The sequence below is a fragment of the Lithobates pipiens genome, unplaced genomic scaffold (genome assembly GCF_037356315.1).
Source record: "Lithobates pipiens isolate NorthernLeopardFrog02 unplaced genomic scaffold, aLitPip1_a1.2 Scaffold_167, whole genome shotgun sequence".
Classification (NCBI taxonomy): domain Eukaryota; kingdom Metazoa; phylum Chordata; class Amphibia; order Anura; family Ranidae; genus Lithobates; species Lithobates pipiens.
In genome coordinates, this window is record NW_027507753.1 from 738,877 (window position 1) to 764,626 (window position 25,750).

At 45.1% G+C, this 25,750-nt stretch overlaps 1 protein-coding gene across 3 annotated transcripts in view; it reads left to right on the forward strand.

The window, feature by feature from the left end:
- LOC143986526 (NACHT, LRR and PYD domains-containing protein 3-like) overlaps positions 1–20,929 on the forward strand; it is a 262,440-nt gene extending 241,511 nt beyond the window's left edge. For 2 of the 3 annotated variants that reach the window (XM_077484883.1, XM_077484882.1), the window contains exons 7-10: positions 4,959–5,129; positions 9,938–10,114; positions 12,009–12,088; positions 20,230–20,929. In XM_077484883.1, coding sequence (XP_077341009.1) covers positions 4,959–5,129; positions 9,938–10,114; positions 12,009–12,054 — 394 coding nt within the window. In that variant the 3' untranslated portion in view covers positions 12,055–12,088; positions 20,230–20,929. The remainder of the gene's footprint in view (positions 1–4,958; positions 5,130–9,937; positions 10,115–12,008; positions 12,089–20,229) is intronic. The other variant, XM_077484884.1, reaches the window with a different exon arrangement.
- Positions 20,930–25,750: the final 4,821 nt, after the last annotated feature.

A 25,750-nucleotide genomic window follows, 5' to 3' on the forward strand; every position in this document is an offset into this window, starting at 1 on the left:
TGAATTTTAGGGTGTGCATTGCAAAGGATTCCGTGAGGGGTGAAAGAAGATTAGACTTTGGTCCCGGTGGTCTGTAGCACAGTAGAATATGAGTGGTGTCATGGGGTGTTGGTTGAAGATCAAGATGGCAGAGGCTGTGGGCATGGTACAGGAGATGTCAATATGTCAGAGGCTGTGGCTATGATACAGGAGATGTCAGGCAGTGGCATGGTACAGGAGATGTCAAGGCTATGGGCATGGTACTGAAGATGGTAGAGGCTGCGGGCATGGTACAGGAGATGTCAGATGCTGTGGGCATGGTACAGGAGATGTCAGATGCTGTGGGCATGGTGCAGAAGATATTAAGATGGCAGAGGCTCCGAGCATAGTACATGAAATGTCAGAAGCTGTGGGCATGGTAAAGGAAATGTCAGAGGCCTTGGGCATGGTACAGAAGATGTCAAGATGGCAGTGGTTGTGATCATGCTACAGGAGATGTCATAGGCTGTGGGCATGGTACTGGAGATGCCAGAGGCTGTGAGCATGGTACAGGAGATGTCAGAGGCTGTGGGCATGGTACAGGAGATGTCAGAGGCTGTGGGCATGGTACAGGAGATGTCAGAGGCTGTGGGTATTGTACAGGGCATGTCAAGGCTGTGGGCATGGTACAGAAGATGTCAAGATGGCAGAGTGTGTGGGCATGGTACAGGAAATGTCAGAGGCTGTGGGAATGGTATACAGAAGATGTCAAGATGTAAGAGGCTGTGGGCATGGTACAGAATATGTCAAGATGGCAGAGGCTGTGGTCATGGTACAGGAGATACAAAAATACTGAGCCAAAACTAAAAGTGGGACTTTATATGAGGCCATATGAACTATGTACATACACTTCCATCCCCAATATCTTGAAAAATAAAAAAATAAAGAAAAGTGGGACTTTATATGAAGCACTTCACTAGACCGAATGAGCCAATCAATGTACACATTGTTTATTATCAAAAGTCATACACATATATACCACCATAGATAATAAATTGATGTAACAATAAAATAATGGATCTCAATTGATAAATATAGACATAACATAGTATTACATGATTAGTTCAATATAGAAACATTGTTTTAAAAAATTCATAAATATCAATTAAAAAATCTAACCATTTCATGATAATGCACAATCAATTCAATATAGTGTGTATATATAGATAAATAGACTTTTAGTATGTAGACCAAGGTATAAATAATAGTAACATTAAAACTTTAACAATGTTAACGTTAACATGTTAATGTTAAAGAGAACATTAGTCCGCTAAGAGCAGGCTAACATGCAGTTACTAATGGCAACAATAAATAAATCTAAATTAATTGATTCCAGTTAAAATAACTTAACCAGTTTTATTAAAGTATCAAAAATAGAAAAAACCTGTGCAGTTCATAAAAATAATGGTTCTCAATCTAATATAATTAATTGTGTACCCACAGACAATAAGACAAACCGGACATATATAAAACAACACAAAATACTACTCAGGTCCAGACAACCCACGTATTAGATTACCTACTGAATATTACAGGGTCAAAATTCCCTATTTCTTCCAATAACTAAATGGTTAATCAATGGACTAGATCAATATTGAGTGGGGGAAGGGAGAGAGGGGATGAGGTAGATAGCTGAAAAATGACGTGTTCATTTCAGACAAATCCTATCTGTAGTTAGTGCTAATAATATTGCTATGATAGTCACATGTCTCCATCCCTTGGTGCTGGAAAGGTTAAACAATGTACAATAGTGTAACGATAGAAAAAGCCAATGTACAGTAGGAAATCCCGTCCAATCCGTGGCATTTAATTGTAACAGCCTTCTATTTAATCACTTCACCACACTTCCAAAGCACATTCCAAAGTGGTCGGCCGACTTATAATGTTTCAACAACTGGCAACAAGTTATCTCCTTTGTTTATTTAGGCAGACAAAGTAGCAAGGCAGAATGACATTACTAGTCTCTGATGTGAATAAACAGATAAGATTATCAGCTGCTATTTCAAAAGGCAACTCAAGTCAGATGCTGGTCAGCCAGTGTTAAAGAGGAAGTAAAGGCTATTTAAAAAAAAAATGCAACCTGTAAGGCAAAGGCATAATGAGCTAGTATGCATAGCATACTAGCTCATTATGAATAACTTACCTGAGAACGAAGCCCCCAAAGCTGTCCTCCGTCTTCATGTTCAGCTGCCATGTATCCCGGAGCGACTTCCGGGTCTTGCTGCTCCAGCGCTGTGATTTACCGGAGCCGCAATGACGTCACTCCCATGTATGCGCACAGGAGCCAACACGAGTGGCCATGATCTGCGGCATTTCCAGTGCGCCTGCGTGCCGCTGTCTACGGCACATACGCCGTAGACAGTGGTGGCTGTCTTTTTGTAAATATCTCCTAAACTGTATAGGTTTAGGAGATATTTATTGGACCTACAGGTAAGCCTTAATCTAGGCTTACCTGTAGGTCAAAGTGGTCTGTAAGGGTTTACAAACACTTTAACCACTTGAGACCCGCACTACGTCTATTGTCGCCATGGGGTTTCGCTGGTTATATCTAAATGTTGCCTGAGTCCACAGACATCATTCAGATATTGCCGTTTTCAGCCGGCGATTCCCTACACCATAAGAATGATCATAGCGGCTGTTCCGCTGCTTGATCATTCTTACGGGCGGCAGGAGGGGATGCCCCCCCTCCCGCCACCCTCCGGTGCTTCTACCGACTCACCGTTTCCATCGGTGAGTCGGTCACAGGATCCGCCGGCCCCAGCATGTGATCATAGAGATTTCCGGCAGACTAGATTGTCCCTGGAGTCTCTATGATCGTTCGGAGGCCGGGCGCGATGTTATGACGTCACGCCCGGCCTCGGTATTCAAATTAACGGCGCCGATCTGGCTAGGAAGCCATGATCGTTTTTTTTTATTCTTCCCAGCCTAAAGGTGAGATATGGGGTCTTATTGACCCCATATTTCACTGTAAATAGGTCCGATCGTGCCATATTCCTATTACAAGGGATGTTTACATTCCTTGTAATAGGAATAAAAGTCAATTTTTAAAACTAAAAAAATAAAAATAAAATTAACAATAAAAAAAAAAAAAAATTTAAGCGCCCCTGTCCCCGTGAGCTCGCACACAGAAGCGAACGCATACGTAAGTCCCACCCACATATGAAAACGGTGTTCAAACCACACATGTGAGGTATCGCCGCGAACATTAGAGCGAGAGCAATAATTCTAGCCCTAGACCTCCTCTGTAACCCAAAACATGTAACCAGTAAAAATTTTTAAAGCGTCGCCTATGGGGATTTTTAAATACCAAAGTTTGGCGCCATTACACGAGCGCGTACAATTTTGAAGCGTGACATGTTGGGTATCTATTTACTCGGCGTATCCTCCTCTTTCACATTATGCAAAATTGGGCTAACTTTACTGTTTGTTTTTTTTAAGCATGAAACTTTTTTTTCTGAAAAAAACATGTTCAAAAAATTGCTGCGCAAATACCGTGCGAGATAAAAAGTTGCAATGACCGCCATTGTATTCTCTAGGGTCTTTGCTAAAAAAACATATATAATGTTTGGGGGTTCTATGTAATTTTCTAGCAAAAAAATTAGGAATTTTACATGTAGGAGAGAAATGTCAGAATTGTCCTGGGTCCGAAGTGGTTAATATGTATATCAGTACCACAGTCACCCGAGAATCACGGTGTCGGCATCCACTGCAGTATCTGTCTGTAAATCACCTGGCTGCCTTTCAGCTGGTATCCCGTATGTTGGAAAGTAAAGTAGATCTCCTCCAGTCATATATCTGCCAATATATGCCGATAATATCACACTGACACTGCATCAGTTGTTATCTCATGCAGTGTCAGTGTGATACTATCGGCATATTTTGGCAGATATATGACTGGAGGAGATCTACTTTACTTTCCAACATTGACTAAAATTGAGTTTATTGGATTTTTCTCATAACAAAAAGTAGGGATATCATTTTTTTCAATATTTTTCGTCTTTTTTCATTTATATTGCAAAAAATAAAATTCCCAGAGCTGATAAAACACCACCAAAATAAATCTCTATTTGTAGGAAAAAAGGACACAAATGTTGTTTGTGTACAGCATTGCATGACCGCACAATTACCAGATAAAGCAGCGCAGTGCCAAATTGTAAAAAGTGCTCTGGTCATTAAGGGGGTAAAACCTTCCGGGGCTGAAGTGGTTAAGGTAAAAAACCTTCATCCTTTCCATCCTCTGTAATAATTCCTGTAACATCCTAGTATATGATCTATATCTATGGAGATGATATCTGATTGGTGGAGACAATAAAGAATGGGGGATGGAAGAATAAAGTGCTTTAATGTGAAGTGTCCCCCATGTGAATGTAGAATCCCATTGTAAATGTGGAATATCCACCAATATAGTACTTGTATCTCTAATATATCCCAGAAGTCTCAGCACTAAAGGCTGGAAATGTATATCCACCCCTCCCCCCTACATTCTCTATAAGGGATCCTATTCCTGCCACAATCCGGTGACCTTCAATGGGAACTCCTGATTGGTGGACTTTAGGAAGGTGATGGAATATTGGGGTCACTGGGGGATCCACCATCAGAAATTCTGCTGTTTTATTTCATAAACCCCCCCAGATCCTTTCCATTATCTATCAATTTCAGAAGCCCCTGTATGAGACACTGTGTGAGGTCCTGCTTAATAACCGGGTACATAAGGGGTGACTGAGCTGTCACAGCGCCCCCTCTTTATACTGTGTAGACATAAGTACTACAACAGCTTCACCTTTATCAGCTTCCCTAATAACAAGATCTTTCCTCTGTATAACATTCTGTATATCCTGATATTCCGCTCTAGTGATGTTATGTTACTTTTCACTAAATGGGGATAATTCCTCATATTCATCTTATAATATAATATCATGTGTCTGGATTTGTCTCTGCAGGTTGTTGTATTGTGGTGTGACTTCCTCCGGCTGTGATGATCTCCGATCCATTCTTATCAATAATCGATCCCTCACCACACTGGATTTATCAGGGAATAATCTGGAAGACTCTGGAATAAAACTTCTATGTGAGACGCTCAGAGATCCTGGCTGTACTCTGCAGAGTCTGAGGTGAGAATTATCCTATAAATGATATAATATTCTGCAGGATTCTGGTATAAATCTTCTATGTGAGGGATCCAGACATGTCACCTAGATGGAAGTTATACAAAGACAGACTTCTGATTGGCCGGTTACACTGGGACTTCCCATCATAGTCCTTCAGGTCACTCGCTGTTATTGGCTTTCATCCCCTCCCCCCTCCACTGACTATCAGAGATCAGACTTTGGCTGGGGTCACACTGGAGGTCACAGCGGGTCACAGCAGGGGGTCCGGTGCGTCTCCATTCACCATTTCAGGTCTGATTTCTGGCTGAATTCGGACCTGAAACAGACCAGAAGACGCACAGGACTCCGTATTCTCTTCATTCAGTGACCAATCATAGACAGATGGTCCTCAATTAGAATATGGAAGGACAGAGCGAGTCTCTAGACCAGAAGTGACCCCTAGATGCCAATAAAATCCCCCCATCCTTGTAGATATAAAATTGTCACCTCACTGAGCCTCAAAGAGAAGTCCTAGTCATTTCATCTACAAGCCCAGCAGGGGAGGAGGCCGATACAGGGAGAAGACCCCGAACCGTCTGCCAGACATTGATTTATATCAGAGATCAGAGGAATCTATTTTATCTCTCATACAAAATAAAATATTAGTTGCAGAGAGATGGAAATAATTGCCCCTGATTGTAGACATGTTGGGGTACATGTACATATAACATTGTATGTGTAGTGAGGATAGAATCCAGGAGAACCCCCAGAATGGTTCTATGGGGTCTGATCACACCAGACAAGCTCTGATTGGTCTTGTTGGGATCAGACTGACATGCCGGTGTTGGAAATCCAATCCTCATCCATCAGAACCATTCATGGTCCATTTAGCTCTGGTTCCTTCAGAACACAGGACCGGCTTGTGGGCTGGGCAGGGAACACCCCCCAGGGTTGGTTGGCTGATGGCTAAACTCCACCCACATCCATAAATTGAGGATCCTGAGATATGGACGGGTGATTCCCATGGTGCCGGTCTAACCGGTGAATAGCGGATGTTCCTGACATGTTCCTGTCACAGGATAATCCTCAGAAAAAGTTTATTTCTCTTTTATTCTCACAGCCAGACTGTGTCTGTCCTTTTGTCTTTGTTGTATTTTCTCTCATTCTTTATCTTTCTACATATTTTATACACTAAATAACAAACTAGTGTAGCTCTGCTCTATATTACACAGACAGACAACCTACCTGCAGACAGAGGTAAGTGTTACCACAACCCCAGTGTTACTATACGGCTGTGTAACTATGTAACAAACCACCTAACCACCTGATCCTGATACTTCCAAATAATAATTACACAACAAAAATGATAATACAAAGCAAATACTACATAGAATATATGTCTGCTACTACCACAACCTCAGTGCTGGAACAATGTGCTGCACAATAATGAATTGCTATTAATACACTTTATACAGAAAACTAACAACTTTATCCCGGTAATTGTAGAAATGGAGTCGGTGAGGATTTCCTCTCAGTAGTGCCACATCCAAAAACTTGTTAGAAGCAAAATAAATACCCCTAAGGGGGGCTTTTATGGCACTTGTATATATAAAGTGGTGCTCCGGAGAAATGTGACTTTGTAGATAAATCTCCCCCTATAATCCTCATGATTCATGTATTCTAGTAAAGGTTACGCTGTAATCCAAGGGCCGCTTTCTATTTTTGCAGCATTGATTTCTTACTTCTGTAAGTCCCAGCAGGCCGCCGCCATCTCATGTGGGGGCATCTGAAGCAAGACTGTATCTCTTCCTGTATTCCATGGTTACCCAGCATGCACCTCCAGATCTCGCACATGCTCAGAGCAGCACGAGCCGTGTAATAGGTTGTAGGTCGGGTTTCCATAGCAACAGCAGTGTCAGACGAAGTTCCCGCCCCTTAGCTATGGAAACCTCCCCTCCCCCTCCAGGAGGCAGGAAGTTTATCTACATTTACAAAGATTATAAATCTAGAAATACAAAAATCTGCAAAAGGAAATTACTTTATAAAAGATGATAATTGTAAATGATATCCCTTGTTTATGTACAGATGTGTGTGTGTATATAACATCTACACAGAAAGAGGGATATCATTTACATTTAGCATCTTTTATAAAGTAATTTCCTTTTGCAGAAGCTTCCCCATCAAATTATTCCCATCAAAACTGCCCCATGCTAATGCCCCATCAAAATTGCCCAATCATACTGCCACCATCAAAATTGCCCCATCATTTTGCCCCATCATACTGCCACCATCAAAATGGCCACAGTCAAAATTGCTCCATCAAAACTGCCTCATCCTATTGCCCCAATCAAATTGCCCCAATCAAATTGCCCCCTTAAAATTATCCCCATCAAAACTGCCATCAAAATTGCCCCCATCATATTGCCCCATTTTACTGCCACCATCACAATTGCCCAATCATATTGCCCCCATTAAAACTGCCCCATTCTATTGCCCCATCAAAATGTCTCATTATACTGGCACAATCAAAATTGTGCCATAAAAATTGCCTCATCAAAACTGTCCTATGAAATTGCCCCCATCAAATTTGCCCCATTAGACTTCCACCACCAAAATTGCCCCATCCTATTGCCCCATAAAAACTGCCCCATCATTTTGCCCCCATCAAAATTGCCCCATTATACTGGCACCATAAATGCCCTATCCTATTACTCCCATCAAAATTGCTCCATAATACTGCCACCATCTAAATTACCTCCATCAAAATTGCCCTATCAAATTGCCCCCATCAAAATTGCCCCATCAAAACTGTCCTATCAAATTTCCACATGAAATTGCCCCATCATACTGCTACCATCAAAATGCCCCCATCAAATTTGCCCCATAATATTACCCCCATCAAAACTGCCCCCATCAAATTGCCCCATCGTATTTCCCCATCTTATTGCACCATTATACTGCCACCACCAAAATTGTCCCATCAAAACTGCCTCATCCTATTGCACCAGGAAATTCCCCCCATCAAATTGCCCCATACTATTGCCCCATCATACTGCCACCATCAAAATTACCCCCATCATAATGCCCCCATCAAAATTGCCCCATTCTACTGACACAATCAAAACTACCCCATCCTGTTGCCCCCATCAAAATTGCCCCATTATACTGCCACCATCAAAATTGCCACAATCAAATTGCCCCCTTAAAATGACACCCATAAAATTGCCCCATCATACTACCACAATCAAAATTGCCCCCATCAAATTTGCCCCATCAAAATTGCCCCATCAAATTTCTCCATGAAATTGCTCCCTTCAAAATTGCCCCATTAATACTGTCACCATCAAAATTTCCCCACAAAAACTGCCCAGTCATACTGCCACCATCAAAATTGCCCCACCCTATTGCCGCCATCAAAATTGCCCTATTATACAGCCACCATTAAAATTGTCAAGTAAAAATTGCCCCATAACAAATGCCCCATCATATTGCCCCCATCAAAACTGCCCCATCAAAATGTCCCATTATCCTGGCACAGTCAAAATAACACCATGATTTTGCCCCATCAAAATTGCCCCATCCTATTGCCCCCATCAAAATTTCCCCATTATACTGGCACCATACATGTCCTATCCTATTACTCCCATCAAAATTGCCCCATAATACTGCCACCATCTAAATTGCCTCCATCAAATTGCCCCATCAAAACTGCCCTATCAAATTTCCACATGAAATTGCCCCATTATATTGCTACCATCAAAATGCCCCCATCAAATTTGCCTCATAATATTGCCCCCATCAAAATAACCCCATCAAAATAACCCCATCAAATTGCCCCATCTTATTGCACCATTATACTGCCACCACCAAAATTGTCCCATCAAAACTGCCTCATCCTATTGCACCAGGAAATTGCCCCCATCAAATTGCCCCATACTATTGCCCCATCATACTGCCACCATCAAAATTACCCCCATCAAAATTGTCCCATCCTACTGACACAATCAAAACTGCCTCATCCTATTGCCCCATCAAATTGCCTCCTTAAAATGACACCCATAAAATTGCCCCATCATACTACCACAATCAAAATTGCCCCCATCAAATTTGCCCCATCAAATTTCTCCATGAAATTGCTCCCTTCAAAATTGCTCCATTATACTGCCACCATCAAAATTGCCCCACAAAAACTGCCCAGTCATCCTGCCACCATCAAAATTGCCCCACCCTATTGCCGCCATCAAAATTGCCCTATTATACAGCCACCACTAAAATTGTCAAGTAAAATTTGCCCCATAACAAATGCCCCATCATATTGCCCCCATCAAAACTTCCCCATCAAAATGTCCCATTATCCTGGCACAATCAAAATAACACCATGAAATTGCCCCATCAAAATTGCCTCATCAAAACTGCCCTTTGAAATTGCCCCCATCAAAATTGCTTCATCAAAACTGCCCTATGAAATTGCCCCCATCAAAATTGCCCCATTATACTGCCAACATCAAAATTGCTCCATCAAAACTGCTCCATCAAATTTCCCCATAAAAACTGCCACATTATATTGTCCAATTATACTGCCACCATCAAAATTGCCCCATCTTATTTTCCACATAAAAACTGCCATCATCAAATCTGCCCCTTCAAATTGCCTGATGAGACTACACTGATCAGCACCACTGGTGGGCACTGATTAATGGGCATTGTGGGAACATATGAGGTAGCTTTGTATTTTATTTTCTAAGACCCCGCCCACTGATTATTCATTGGATGTGTCTACTTCTGCCCCTCCCTGGAAGAACATTTCACCTCTTTCCTGTTTCTCCCTCCAGTGTCTATGAATGTAAAGGGACATTATGGAGCTGTGATGATCTTTGCTCCGTTATCTCCACAAACCGAACTCTGACCTATCTGTGGATAACATTGGATGATGATGATGAGATGTCGGAGTCAGAAGTGAGACGACGTTGTGAGGTCCTCCGGAATGCCGACTTCTCTGTGGATAGATGGTAAGATCTGTTATATCGGAGGTAACACACATACTAAGTCTTAGAATGTGAATAGTAAAATGTAGACAACATTGGATGGGGATGAGATGATGGAGGTGAGATGACGGGGGTGAGATGACGGAGGTGAGATGACCGGGGTGAGATGACAGTGATGAGATGATGGAGATGAGATGATGAGGTGAGATGATGGGGATGAGATGATGGGGATGAGATGATGGGGGTGAGATGATGCTGGATGAGGTGATGGGGATGAGATGATGGAGATGAGGTGAGGTGATGGAGGTGAGGTGATGGGGATGAGGTGATGGAGATGAGGTGAGGTGATGGAGGTGAGGTGATGGGGATGAGGTGATGGAGATGAGGTGAGGTGATGGGGATGAGATGATGGGGATGAGATGATGGGGGTGAGATGATGGGGGTGAGATGATGGAGATGAGGTGATGGAGATGAGATGATGGGGGTGAGATGATGGGGATGAGATGATGGGGGTGAGATGATGGGGGTGAGATGATGGGGGTGAGATGATGGAGATGAGGTGATGGAGGTGAGATGATGGGGGTGAGATGATGGGGATGAGATGATGGGGATGAGATGATGGGGGTGAGATGATGGGGATGAGATGATGGGGATGAGATGATGGGGGTGAGATGATGGGGGTGAGATGGAGGTGAGATGACAGAGGTGAGATGATGGGGGTGAGATGATGGGGGTGAGATGACGGGGGTGAGATGACGGGGGTGAGATGATGGAGATGAGATGATGGGGGTGAGATGATGGAGATGAGATGATGGCGGTGAGATGATGGGGGTGAGATGATGGAGATGAGATGATGGGGATGAGATGATGGAGATGAGATGATGGGGGTGAGATGATGGGGGTGAGATGATGGGGGTGAGATGATGGGGGTGAGATGATGGGGGTGAGATGATGGCGGTGAGATGATGGAGATGAGATGATGGAGATGAGATGATGGGGATGAGATGATGGGGGTGAGATGATGGGGATGAGATGATGGAGGTGAGATGATGGAGATGAGATGATGGGGTGAGATGATGGAGGAGATGAGATGATGGAGATGAGACGATGGGGGTGAGATGATGGAGATGAGATGATGGGGATGGGGATGAGATGATGGGGATGAGATGATGGAGGTGAGGTGATGGGGGTGAGATGATGGGGGTGAGATGATGGAGGTGAGATGATGGAGGTGAGATGATGGAGGTGAGATGATGGAGGTGAGATGATGGAGGTGAGATGATGGAGGTGAGGTGATGGGGGTGAGATGATGGGGGTGAGATGATGGAGGTGAGATGATGGAGGTGAGATGATGGAGGTGGGACGTTGTTGGGAGGTCTTCTGCTCTGTAATGAAGATGGAAGGACGGGTGACAAACATTCTATACAATTTCTGTAGAGCCCATTGGAGGTCTCTGTAGTTATACAGATAATGAGAGAGATGATTGAGATTTCCTGTGCCAGTCACAGATTTCCCAGATGATGGAGAATTTATTCCTCATCCCAAGTTTTATCATTACAGATGGGGGATGGGGAGAATCAGATCCACCAATAATAATCTTAGTCAGGTCCTACAATCTTCCACAAGGTTTTACCTTTATAGAAAAATACCCCCCCATCCCCCGAGGTCCATCCAATGTGTCAGTATAACTGAGCCAATCGGATGTGTGTTCTCAGCCTGTACACATGACAGCCCAGCACACCCGGCATACAGTCTGCTATCCCAATGGTTGGATGGAGATGAGTGTGTGGCCCCTGCCATGGTGAGGGCCCCTCACTTTCCCATCATGTCTTACAGAGCTCAGTATGAGCCCCTCCCCCCTTCCATCATCACAGCAACATTTCCTCCTCTAACACTCTCATTTTATTCTTCTATGAAGGATTGGAGGAGGAGGCTGGAAAGTATCTATAGAGAGAAGAAGATAAGAAGATGGTGTGTGGGAGCCCCTCCCCCTCTCAGGTAATACACGGATCCGGATATGAAGAGAATGTCCGGAATGGATGATATCAGAGTAAAGTCACATCAACTCTCAGCTTTTATTTTCTCTTTCTGATCCTTAAATATAGAATTCCAGTAATAGTAATCTTTCTCTTCTTTTCCTCTTCTAAATGGCGTCATTTCTGCTCAGTATTGCCCACTTCCTGTGTTGTTGTGTGACCGGTGCCCCCTTCACACCACTGATCTGATAGGGGCACCCGCGCATGTGCGCTCCCATCTATTGTACTACAAGCCTGCGGTGACACACTGGCTGCACCGCCCATCACATCACCGCTACAGCTCCGCCTCCATTGTCATCTGATTGGTGCCCCGCCTCCTCTCTATGAGTGACAGCAGCCCCCGCACTTTTAGAGCTGCATGTGGATTGGCTCCTGGATGATGTTCTGTGACAACGGCACAAGGACCAAACATTACAACAAACTTTATTCATACAAGACACTGTCCTGTTGTGTCAAATTTACTAGCAATACATTTTACTGACTCAACTTTCATTGGAAAAAAAGGGTTTATTCTGTGTCACCCCCCCAGGAAGATTTTTTGTCACCCCATTCATTCATTCAGATGATCAAAGCTCGCCACAGCGCCTAGAGGCGATTCAGTTTGCATTGTGCGCTATACAAGTATTTCATTCATTCATTCATTCACCCCAGGACGATTCTGTGTCACCCCCCAGGAAGACTCTGTCACCCCCTAGAAAGATTCTGTGTCACCCCCAGGAAGATTCTGTGTCACCCCCCAGGGCATTGTGTGTCACCCATCTATTCTAGCAGCATTGCATGTCACCCATCCCACTGCAGAGTATTAGGTGTCACCTATCCCACTGCAGAGCATTACATGTCACCCATCCCACTGCAGAGTATTAGGTGTCACCTATCCCACTGCAGAGCATATTACATGTCACCCATCCCACTGCAGAGTATTAGGTGTCACCTATCCCACTGCAGAGTATTACATGTCACCCATCCCACTGCAGAGCATATTACATGTCACCCATCCCACTGCAGAGCATATTACATGTCACCCATCCCACTGCAGAGTATTAGGTGTCACCTATCCCACTGCAGAGCATTACATGTCACCCATCCCACTGCAGAGCATATTACATGTCACCCATCCCACTGCAGAGTATTAGGTGTCACCTATCCCACTGCAGAGCATATTACATGTCACCCATCCCACTGCAGAGTATTAGGTGTCACCCATCCCACTGCAGAGTATTAGGTGTCACCTATCCCACTGCAGAGCATATTACATGTCACCCATCCCACTGCAGAGTATTAGGTGTCACCTATCCCACTGCAGAGCATATTACATGTCACCCATCCCACTGCAGAGTATTAGGTGTCACCTATCCCACTGCAGAGCATATTACATGTCACCCATCCCACTGCAGAGCATATTACATGTCACCCATCCCACTGCAGAGTATTACGTGTCACCCATCCCACTGCAGAGCATATTACATGTCACTCATCCCACTGCAGAGCATTACATGTCACCCAACCCACTGCAGAGCATTACATGTCACCCACCCCACTACAGAGCATTACATGTCACCCACCCCACTGCAGAGTATTACGTGTCACGCATCCCACTGCAGAGCATATTACATGTCACCCATCCCACTGCAAAGCATTACACGTCACCCAACCCACTGCAGAGCATTACATGTCACCCACCCCACTGCAGAGTATTACGTGTCACGTATCCCACTGCAGAGCATATTACATGTCACCCAACCCACTGCAGAGCATTACATGTCACCCAACCCACTGCAGAGCATTACATGTCACCCACCCCACTACAGAGCATTACGTGTAGTCACTAGTGATGGGCTGCACACCCTCTTGTTCATTCCATATCAGAACTTTTGAACATCAAAAAAAATTAGACCTGAATGGCAAACCCCATTGTCCCAGTTTTAAAGGCTTATATGCAAGTAATTGGCCATAAAGAGGGTATGGGGGCCCGGGTACTCCCCTGGGGGACATCAATCAAAAACATTTTTTTTAAAACAATATTTTTTAAAGCAGCAGTGATTTTAATGATGCTTAAATTGAAACAATAAAAATGAAAAATTCCTTTAACCATTAGGGATCCGCGCTATAGCCGAATGACGGCTATAGAGCGGACCTACTTTGCCGCCCAAGGGGTGCGCACGGCACGCTCTGTGTTCAGCGAGTCTATGAGACTCACCTGATCACGGATCGAAGCAAGGGGTTGATCCTGACTCCTTACCACGTGATCAGCTGTCAGCCAATGACAGCTGATCATGTGACACAACAGAGCTGGTAATCGGCTATTTTTTACTGAGGTGGCATTGGCAGGGGGCAGGTGGGCACTGGTAAGCTGGCCGTGATCGGGACTGATGTCCCGATCCCCAGCAGCCATGATCGGGACATCAGTCCCGATCACGGCCAGCTTACCAGTGCCCACCTGCTCCCTGCCAGTGCCACCTCAGTAATAAAAAAGTGCCACCCATCAGTGCCCACAGTGCCACCCATCAGTGCCCACAATCTGCCTCAACAGTGCTGCACCCCAGTGCCACATATCTGTGCTCATCAGTGTCATCTACCAATGGTACCTATCAGTGCCACCCATGAGTGCCCAGCAGTGCCACCTATCAGAGCCACCTATCAGTGCCCATCAGTCGCATCTATCAGTGGTACCTATCAGTGCCACCCATCCGTGCCATCTTATCTGTACCCATCTTTGTCCATCAGTGCCACCTTATCTGTGCCTATCAGTGCCACCTTATCTGTGCCTATTAGTGCCACCTTAACTATGCCTATCAGTGCCCACCAGTGCAGCCTATCAGTGCCCAGCAGTGCCGCCTCATCAACACACTTCAATGAAGGAGAAAATGACCTGTTTGCAAAATTTTATAACAAACTATTAAACATGATTTTTTTTTGCATTGTTTGTTTGTTTGTTTAGCAAATAAAATAAAACTCCGAGCTGTAATTAACCACTTGCTTACTGGGCACTTAAACCCCCTTCCTGCCCAGACCAATTTTCAGCTTTTGGTGCTCTCACACTTTGAATGACAATTACTCAGTCATGCAACACTGTACCCAAATGAATTTTTTGTCCTTTTTTTCCCACAAATAGAGCTTTCTTTTGGTGGTATTTGATCACCTCTGGGGTTTTTATTTTTTGCGCTATAAATGAAAAAAGACCGAAAATTTTGAAAAAAAACACATATTTCTTTGTTTCTGTGATAAAATTTTGCAAATTATATATTTTTTTTCATAAATTTTGGCCACAATTTATACTGCTACATATCTTTGGTAAAAATAACCCAAATTAGTGGATATTATTTGGTCTTTGTGAAAGTTAGAGAATCTACAAGCTGTGGTGTGAATCGCACAAAATTGATCACACCTGATGTACTGGTGGCCGATCTCATTTCTTGCGACCCGAACAAGTCAGGAAAGTACAAATACCCCCCAAATTACCCCTTTTTGAAAGTAGACATTCCAAGGTATTTACTAAGAGGCATGGTGAGGTTTTTGATGTTGTCATCTTTTTCCCACAATACTTTGCAAAATGAAGATTTTTTTTTTTTTCTCACAAAATTTTCAATGTAATAGGTTATTTCTCTCACATGGCACGTGTATACCACAAATGACACCCCAAAATACGTTCTGCTACTCCTGAGTATTACGATACCAAATGTGTGAGACTTTTACACAGCCTGGCCACATACAGAGGCCCAATATTGAAGTAGCACCATCAGGCGTTCTAGGAGCATAAATTACACATTTCATTTCTCAACCACCTATTACATTTTTGAAGGCCCTGGAGCACCAGGATAATGGAAATGCCCACAAAGTGACCCCATTTTGGAAAGCTAACACCCCAACGTATAATCTATGAGGCATAATGAGTCCTTTGAATGGTTCATTTTTTTCCAGAAGTTTTGGGAAAATGTGGAAAAAAAATGAAAACGCATTTTTTTTACGCAAAGTTGTCCATTTATAAGATATTTCCAACACATAGCACGTACATAGCAAAAATGACACCCCAAAATACGTTCTACTACTCCTCCTGAGTGTAACGATACCAAATGTGTGAGACTTTTACACAGCCTGACCACATACAGAGGCCCAATATTGAAATAGCACCATCAGGCGTTCTAGGAACATAAATTACACATCTTATTTCTCAACCACCTATTACAGTTTTGAAGGCCCTGGAGCACCAGGACAATGGAAATGCCCACAAAGTGACCCCACATGGCACTGACGACACGTGGCACTGGAGGCAGATGGCACTGGAGGCAGATGGCACTGGAGGCAGATGGGGCTGGCAGATGTCGCTGGCAGATGTCACTGGCAGATGGGGCTGGCAGTGGCAGATGGTGCTGGCTATTTGCTCTGGCTAATTGCTCTGGCAAATGGGGCTGGCAGATGGCACTGCGGCTGGCAGATGGCACTGGCGCTGGCAGGTGGCACTGGCAGCACTGGGGCTGACGGCACTGGGGCTGACGGATGGCACTGGCAGGTGGCACTGGCGCTGGCAGGTGGCACTGGCGCTGGCAGGTGGCACTGGCACGTGGCACTGGCACGTGGTACTGGGGTTGGCGGCACTGGGGCTTATGGATGGCACTGGCAGGTGGCACTAGCAAGTGGCACTGGTGGTGGCAGGTGGCACTGGCGCTGACGGATGGCACTGGCAGGTGGCACTGGCGGCACTGGGGCTGACGGATGGTACTGGCGCTGGCAAGTGGCACTGGCAGGTGGCACTGGTGCTGGCAGGTGGCATGGGCAGGTGGCACTGGGGCTGACGGCACTGGCGGCACTGGGGCTGACGGGCGGCACTGGGGCTGACGGGCGGCACTGGGGCTGACGGGTGGCACTGGGGCTGGCAGGTGGCACTGGCGGCACTGGGGCTGATGGCACTGGGGCTGACGGCAGGCGCTGGCAGGTGGCACTACTGGCAGATGGCACTGGGCTGACACTGGCACTGGGGCTGACACTGGCACTGGGGCTGACACACAGATCGCTCTCCCTCCTCACACGCTGTCTCTGTGTGAGGAGGGAGAGACACGGCAATGGGAGATGATCTCATATGTTTACATATGAGATCATCTCCCATTGGCAGCTGCGATCGCGCTGTGAACGGCCGCTTTGATTGGCCGTTCATGGCGATCTGTATTTGCCTGTCTCCGGGAGACACGGCGAATACAATACTTCGCGATGCGCGCCCCCGGCGGCGCGCATTGCGGAAGTAAACACCAGGCTGTCCAGGGACGGCCAGGCGAATGAACCCGCCCGCTCTAAGGCCGTCATTCGGCTATAGGGCGGGCGGGAGGAGGTTAAATACCACCAAAAGAAAGCTCTATTTGTGGGAAAAAAATGATAAAAATTTGTGTACAGTGTTGTATGGGTACAGTGTTGTATGGCCGCGCAATTGTCATTCAAAGTGCATCAGACCTGAAAGCTGAAAATTGGTCTGGGCAGGAGGGGGGTTTAAGTGCCCACTAAGCAAGTGGTTAAATATAGTGCTGGGGGTGTCTTTACTCTGCCTGTAAAGTGGCACATCTGTACCATGTATAGAACCTGCTGCAGCAAAACTGACATTTATAAATAAAATAAAAATTGTCATTTAAATATTTTTTTTCCTGCAAGCTTTCTTTTATAAATAACAGCTTGGGGTCCAGTCTGTATGATGAGGTTACAATGCAGTGCACCGGGAACAAGATTAGAGGATTGTTGGATATATTCTGGTGTCTCTTTGGCAGACTTTGGATGGAAATAACAATTTTTTTGCACCACTTTGAGCAAGCCTTACTACTCTGCAGCTGTTGGTGTGCTGCTGGCAGATGTGCTGCAAGGACCTGGGACACCCTGCACTATAATATCATCCCTGTCAGTGGAGGCTGCTGAGAGGTCATGAGGTATAGCGGGGACAGACTGAGGTGAGGAGGGACGGATTTGTGCCCCTTTTGTGTGGCTTTTAGGTGCTCTTGCAATGGGCTGAGTGGTGGAAGGTTAAATGCCTTGTCAAGCATGTGGTACCCAAATGGTTGGAGTTTTTGCCATGCTCAATGTGCTTGAGACAAAGTTTGCAAATTGGACCAGTGCGATCGGCTCCACATGTGCTAAAAAATGTCCAGACACTGAGCTGTGGGAAGTGGGTCGGGAGATGACAGCTCCACAATGTGATGGAATAGGGTGGCTGCTCTCTACTCTTCCATGATGGCTCCCTTGTTGGGGTTGTGCCTCACCCTCACTTTCCTCCTCTGATCTATCTGGCACCCAAGTCACATCAGTGACGACATCATCATCATCATCTCCTCCATCCTCATTACCACCGGAGACAACTTGGCAATACGCTGCAGCTGGGGGAACATGACTGCCAATTTGTGTACCAGCGTTCCTCCCTCTCTGTAGGCTCATGTTCCTGCCTTCCTCAACCTCAGAACCAACATCTGAATCCAGTAATGGCTGTGCATCATCAAGGAGCAAGTGGCTGACACTGTGTTCAAATAACTCCGTTGACTCCTCCATGCCCGATGCTGGAACTAGGGCAGGAATAGATGTGGACAAGGAGGCAGAATAAGCTGCTCTGGCAGCTGCAGGGGACTGCGCACTAGTCTCTGCATGGGGACGGAGGATGATGATAATGAGGAGGATGACCAAAGATGAGGAGGGTTTATTAAGCCAGTCCACCACCTCCTCTGCATGCTGTGGCTGGATAGCACGGGCACCATCACTAAACAGAGGAAATGATGTCCTGCCTGAGGACTGACCACGTCCACCTTGGCCTGTGGTCACATACGCTGCTGGACCCCTCACAGTGCCATGGGGAATGTCTGCCTCTCCTTGTTGTCCTCCCAGACATGATGGGGGATTATTACCCAAACGTATTATAAACTGGGAAATGTGTGATTGGATGCACTTTATTCAATGAGAAGTGGTGTTTGGTGCACTTTATATTGAGGACTTCCACTGACAGAAATGTAAAAACTATAAAAAAAGGGGAACACCAACGTCACAGTCAGAAAAACTGCAGCTGACAAGTTAAAAAAAGGGGGCATGCAGCAACCAAGGAGGATATACAGCACTAAATGTTATGTAATGTGGTGTTAAGCACTACACTATACTAACAGTATACTACACTATAATGACACATAATACTCACACACTATACTAATAATACACTAACACTCTTCACTGACACTACACAATACTCACACTCTACACTGACACTACACTATACTCACACTCTACACTAACACTACACTATACTCACACTCTACACTGACACTACACTATACTCACACTCTACATTGACACTACACAATACTCACACTCTACACTGACACTACACTATACTCACACTGTACACTGACACTACACTATACTCACACTCTACACTCAGAGTCACAATAAATGAACACACTAACTCACTAGTAGTAAACTGAGCCCGGCTCTCTCTATCTCCTGGGGGTGTGACTATGAGCACTGAGCCCTGGTTGGAGAAAGTCATCATCACTTTGTCCAATCAGGGCCCTGACAGTGCTGATTGGCAAAACCTTGCACCTGACCGCTGGCTTCATCCAATTAGGTCCTCTAGAATGCACTGCGAAGCTCACAGTGCATTGTGGGGCGCTCGGCAGGCGAATATCCCGCCAAAGTAACCGCAAATTTGGGTGTTTGCCGAGCGGGTGAGCAGGTGATGTTCGGGGGGAACTTTTGCTCGGATAGAACTGTTGGCCCATCTCTAGTGCTGATCAGTCCAGTTCCTGGATTCCGGCTTCTCCTCTCTATAAATCTGGATCACTTCCTAACAGAAAATAATAAAACCCGTCCTGGCTGTTCCAGGGATGGGAATGGGGCCGACCTTCAATATTCTGAATACAATCGTCTCCTCAGTCGGCTCTGCTGCTGATATTGGGATCTGCAGATCTTCCTCAGGTCACATGATCCCAATTCTTCTGTGGATGGAAAGTAGCCAAATTACTGATATGACGAGTCCCTGTGTAACATGGAATGATATTCACATCACATTCACATATATATGTATTGATGAAACATTTCATGGAATGTATACAATGTAATATCTCTGTGTAATTGTACAATTATCTCCTGTAGACGGCCAGAGATTTGTCTGGTGATTGTGTCCCGGTGTTGGGTCTGCTGGACCTCTTCCATGTATAGAGGATCTCCTCACCGACACCTCGGACTTCTCTGCAACCCTCTAAAGGAAAGTCTTCTACTCTTCATGGATATAATGGTCGCCTCCCATTATCTTGTATAAGAACAGAACCCGATCCATCAGCAATCCCAAGGAGAGACGGAGATCTCATAGCCGGCTCTCTGCTGCCTTATATCAGAGTTTTTCTTCCACAACCAGAACTTTATCCCCCTGAATGACAAGCTTAGCCAAGTCATCCCATTTCTAGAAGTTCATCTTTACTTCTGCCAACTCCCCCATCTCTGCTCTGCATGACTCTCTGCCAACCCGGCTCCTAAGATTTCATTGTGCCGAGTCCGTTCAGCCGCTTCGCCTTTCACTGACAACTTGCTGCAATTTTTATTATATCATCTAAATGGATTTATCCACCGATTGTTCTGATTACATTTCATGTCTGATATATTGTATATGAGGATCATGTATTATTCCCCGAGGATTTCATGTCATGGATCATTACCCAAAGGGACGTGATTATCCTGATTGATTATTGGGCCACCAATATTATTACCTGGTTATTGGAAGGTGTTATTCTCTATAGATTTACCCCATTGAGGGTTTTTACTCATCAATAAAGTTTTGTATATTTTATTAACCTTATTCTGTGATTATTACCAACTTCTTCTCAGCTTGTTCTCCACAGCAGATACCCTCTCACCTCTCTCTTCCCCCCTCACCTCTCCCTTCCCCCTTCTCACCTCTCCTCCCTTCCCCCTCTCGCTCCCCTCCCTTCACCCCCTCTCTCTCTCCTCCCTTCACCCCCTCTCTCTCTCCTCCCTTCACCCTCTCTCTCTCCTCCGTTCCCCCCTCTTCCTGCATTCCTCCTTTCTTTGCACTCTATCTGCCCTCTCTATATTTACCACATAATATGTTCCTAACATATAATGTATATACAGTATCTGACAAAAATGAGTACACCCCGAATTGAAAATGTCCAAATTGGGCCCAAAGTGTCAATATTTTGTGTGGCCGCCATTATTTTCCAGCACAGCCTTCACCCTCTTGGGCATGGAGGTCACCAGAGATTCACAGGTTGTCACCGGAGTCCTCTTCCCCTCCCCCATGATGACATCACGGAGCTGGTGGATGTTGGAGACCTTCCCCTCCTCCACCTTCCGTTTGAGGATGTCCCACAGATGATCAATAGGGTTTAGGTCTGGAGACATGCTTGGCCAGTCCATCACCTTTACCCTCAGCTTCTTTAGCAAGGCAGTGGTGGTGTTGGAGGTGTGTTTGGGGTGGTTATCATGTTGGAATACTGCCCTGCGGTCCAGTCTCTGAAGGGAGGGGATCATGCTCTGCTTCAGTATGTCACAGTACATGTTGGCATTCATGGTCCCCTCAATGATCTGTAGCCCCCCAGTGCCGGCAGCGCTCATGCAGCCCCAGACCATGACACCCCCACCACCATGCCTGACTGTAGACAAGACACACTTGTCTTTGTCCTCCTCACCTGGTTGCCCCCACACACGCTTGTCACCATCTGACACCAAATACCTTTATCTTGGTCTCATCAGAGCACAGGACATGGTTCCAGTAATCTGTCTCCTTAGTCTGCTTGTCTTCAGAAAACTGTTTGTGGTCTTTCTTTTTTTTTTCTTAATAGATTTTTATTCAGGTTTTCATTATACAACGAATAAACAGGATAGAATGTACAGCATTAGATAACGTACAATATTAGAACTGAAAGTACATCAAGTCAACAAAGGCGGCATTTGCTAAGACAGCTCTAGATATGGTAAAGTGTATGTAGACATCTGAGGATGTGGTTGTACGCCTTGCTATTATAGAAAAATAAAAGAAAAAAAGAACAAGAACAGGCTTCGAACTAAAAAAAAAAAAAAAAAAAAAAAAAAAGAAAAACACCATAAAATAAAAACTTTCCCCGCCTATAGAAGGACGTTAGGAAGGTGAGATAATCGTCGTCCGCTATGTGAATTAGAAAAGCATAAATACCGGTGGACACACACAGTGGAGAAATCAACATTTCAATGTGAGAAAGTAAAATCAAGGGACCAGCTGGTAAACTAGTCATGAGGAAGACTGGATCAGTACCGTCTGCTAAACTCTTCAACTACTTAGGAGATAGAGGATGTTCCACCCGAGCACCCCTGAGGGATCTATGCTGTGCTCGAGCAAAGCCATCCCCTCCTGCACCTATGGTTGCGTTAGGACTTGTTTCAAAGATTAAGGGTAAAATAGTGGGATCAACTTAGGGGAGTTGACCCAGTCTTTCCATTGTTGCCAGTTAGAAAGAAGTCGGGTTTTGGGACCTCGTCTGAGTGCGAGTACTGTTTCATGTATGTAATGTGTGTGGGTAGTGCGAATTACTTCTGTCAGGTTAGGTGGATCAAAGTCCTTCCACTTCCGTGCTATATTCAAGCGTGCTGCTTGGAGTATGTGTATTATGATGTTTCTGGTCGGGTTAGGAAATTGTTCAATAGTTAAGGACAGGAGGGCGAGGTAGGGAGATTCTGTGACTGATTGTTTGGTAACATCGGCGATCAGCTTGAATACTGAGTGCCAGTAACCCTTGATTTTGGGACAGTTCCAAAAGATGTGCAGTAGGTTCCCATGATGGCCACATTTCCGCCAACATGAACCGTTGTTAGTCAAGTCAAATTTGGAGACTATGTCGGGGGTCAAATACCAACGGTATGTCAGTTTATACATTAGTTCCCATAAGGAAGCGCAGCATGTAGCTTTATAAGTGGATTGGTAGGCTTGTTCCCATTGCTCCAGTGTGAATTGCCGGTCGAAAGCTGTTTCCCAGCGTAGATTTGCTGCTGATCGTGTAAATGTGGATTTGTGGTGGAGTAATTTGTAGAATAGAGAGATACCTTTTTGGCGAGCCAGAGTAGATTGGAAGAAGAGCCAAGCGACGTGGGGAAGAGTACATTTCCATGTGGTAAGGGAAGCGAGACAGTGTTTGGTGCGTAAGTATAGGAAGATGTCAGAGTTTGGTAGCATGAATTCTTTTTGGAGTGTCGGAAACGATTTTACGGTCTCATTAACAAATAGGTCAGACAGTGAGGTTATGCCCATTGATTTCCAACGATCGAATGATGTTGATTGCATCAGTATATGCAGGGTTTCTATAGGTATAGGGACTGATACCCCCTTAGTTTGGGCGGGTAGTGATTGGAGGAATCGCGACCACGTTTTAATAGTTGCCACTATGGTCGGGGGTAGTTTACTGGGGATTTTAGCTCCCATGATTGACGCGAATAGCCAGGAGGATAGATTCCCCCCTGGGATTAGGGATGCTTCCATTTTCCCCCATATGGTGAAATTAGGAGAGATTGGGGACCAAGCTTTGGTTTGTGTGAGAATGGAAGCCATATAGTAGTCTCGGAAGTCTATATATCCTGTACCACCAGCCATTCGATGTTTAATGAGTTGGGCATGCGTGCATCTAGGTTTTTTACCTTGCCAAATAAATTTGGATAAAATTAACTGGAGAGATTTAAAGTAGCTAAGGGTAAGTGGGATGGGTAGGGTTCGGAATAGGTATAGTATTTGGGGAACGTGCAACATTTTAAACGCCGCTAAACGTCCCGTCCAAGAAAATTCGAAGGACGCTAGCCTGGTGAGGTCGCTTTGTAACTTTGTGCGTAGCGGTATATAATTGGCTGCAAATAGGGATTTCGTGGTGTTAGTTAATTGGATACCCAGATAGGTTATGCTATTCTCCGCCCATGAAAAGGGGAAGCGTTCTTTAAGTCGAACGCTCGTGGACTCATCTAAACCTAAATCTAATATAAATGATTTGGATTCGTTTACTTTGTAGAATGAAACAGAACTGAACCAGGCGAGCGTCTTCTGGATTGCTGGGAGGGAACGTTCAGGATCAGTGATCATAAGGATCACATCGTCCGCAAATAGACTAATTTTGTGATCTACACTAGCGAGGGATATACCAGTGATGTCGGGATTTGATCTGATTTTTTCAGCCAGGGGTTCCATTACTAAATTAAAAATTAACGGCGAGAGGGGGCACCCCTGCCTTGTGCCGTTCGAAATTTGAAAGGGTGAAGACATAGCGTCTGCTGAGAACACACGGGCTGAGGGAGAAGAGTATAAGGCCATGATAGCATCATGTATGGGGCCAATGATCCCAAATTTGTTAAGTATTGCCGACAGGTAACCCCAATGTACCCTGTCAAATGCCTTTTCGGCGTCGAGGGATAGGAGAATCGAGGGGAGCTTAGTCGATTCGGCATGATGGATGATATTTAGCAGTCGTCTTGTGGCATCTGAGGTTTGGCGTCCTTTGGTAAATCCTGATTGGTCTAGGGAAATTAGAGAGGGCATAATGTCTTCCAATCTGTTGGCTATCAACTTTGCGTAAATTTTTAAGTCAAGGTTCAGTAGCGAGATGGGGCGAAAGTTTTTAGGAGAAGTAGGGTCTTTACCTGGTTTGGGAAGAGTCACTACCATGGCAGTAAGCATCTCTGTCGGGAATGAGGCGGTTGAGGTTGCTAGATTGAATGTTTGGGACAAGGTGGGGGCTAGGATGTCCTTGAATTGTTTGTAATATTCCCCAGTGAAGCCGTCCGGGCCTGGGGATTTGGAGGAAGGAAGCTTATTTATTACTGAGATAATCTCAGCGATCGTAAAGGGTGAATTTAAATCTGAGAGCTGTTCCTGAGATATAGACGGGAGGGATAGGTCTTTTAGGAAAGTTTGGATTAATTCAGGGGAAGGTTGGGTGGTCTTTGGGTCCTCTTTAAGGTTGTAAAGATCTCGATAGTATGCGCTAAAGGCGTTAGCTATGGATTGCGGTTTAAGGAGCTTTTCGTTGGTGTGTGGGTGATAGAGGAACGGGATTTTTGTTTTGTTCCTGTGACCTTTAATTTTAAGTGACATCATTTTACCTGCTTTGTTACCTATGGAGTATGATGAGGCCTTGAGTAATTTGTAGAACTTTTCATGTCTCTCTAAAAGAAGTGACCGCAACTCGTTGCGTAGGGTAAAAATCTTGGCTTGAAGGGACTGGGAGGGGTTAGATTTATTTAGAGCTTCAGTGGCGGCGATGTCAGTCATGAGTTCGTCCAGTCTCTGGGTCCTTTGTTTTTTGGCCCTAGCACCCATTTGGAGGAACACACCTCTCATGACTGCCTTGTGGGCATTCCACACCACCGTCGGGTCGGACACCGAGGATTGATTAAATTGAAAGTATTCTTCCAAGTGTCGTTTGATGGGGATGGAAAATTGAGGATTGGTGAGAAGATAGTTGTTCACTCTCCATATAAAGGAGTCTGGATGATGTGTATCATCAGAGATGGTGATGCTGATGGGGGCGTGATCCGACCAGGTGGCGGTGTGGATGCTGGAGCCCAAAGTGTTCTGGAGTATTCGTTTATCTGCTAGAAACAAGTCAATACGTGAGTAGGTGTTGTGACGCGGCGAGAGGAACGT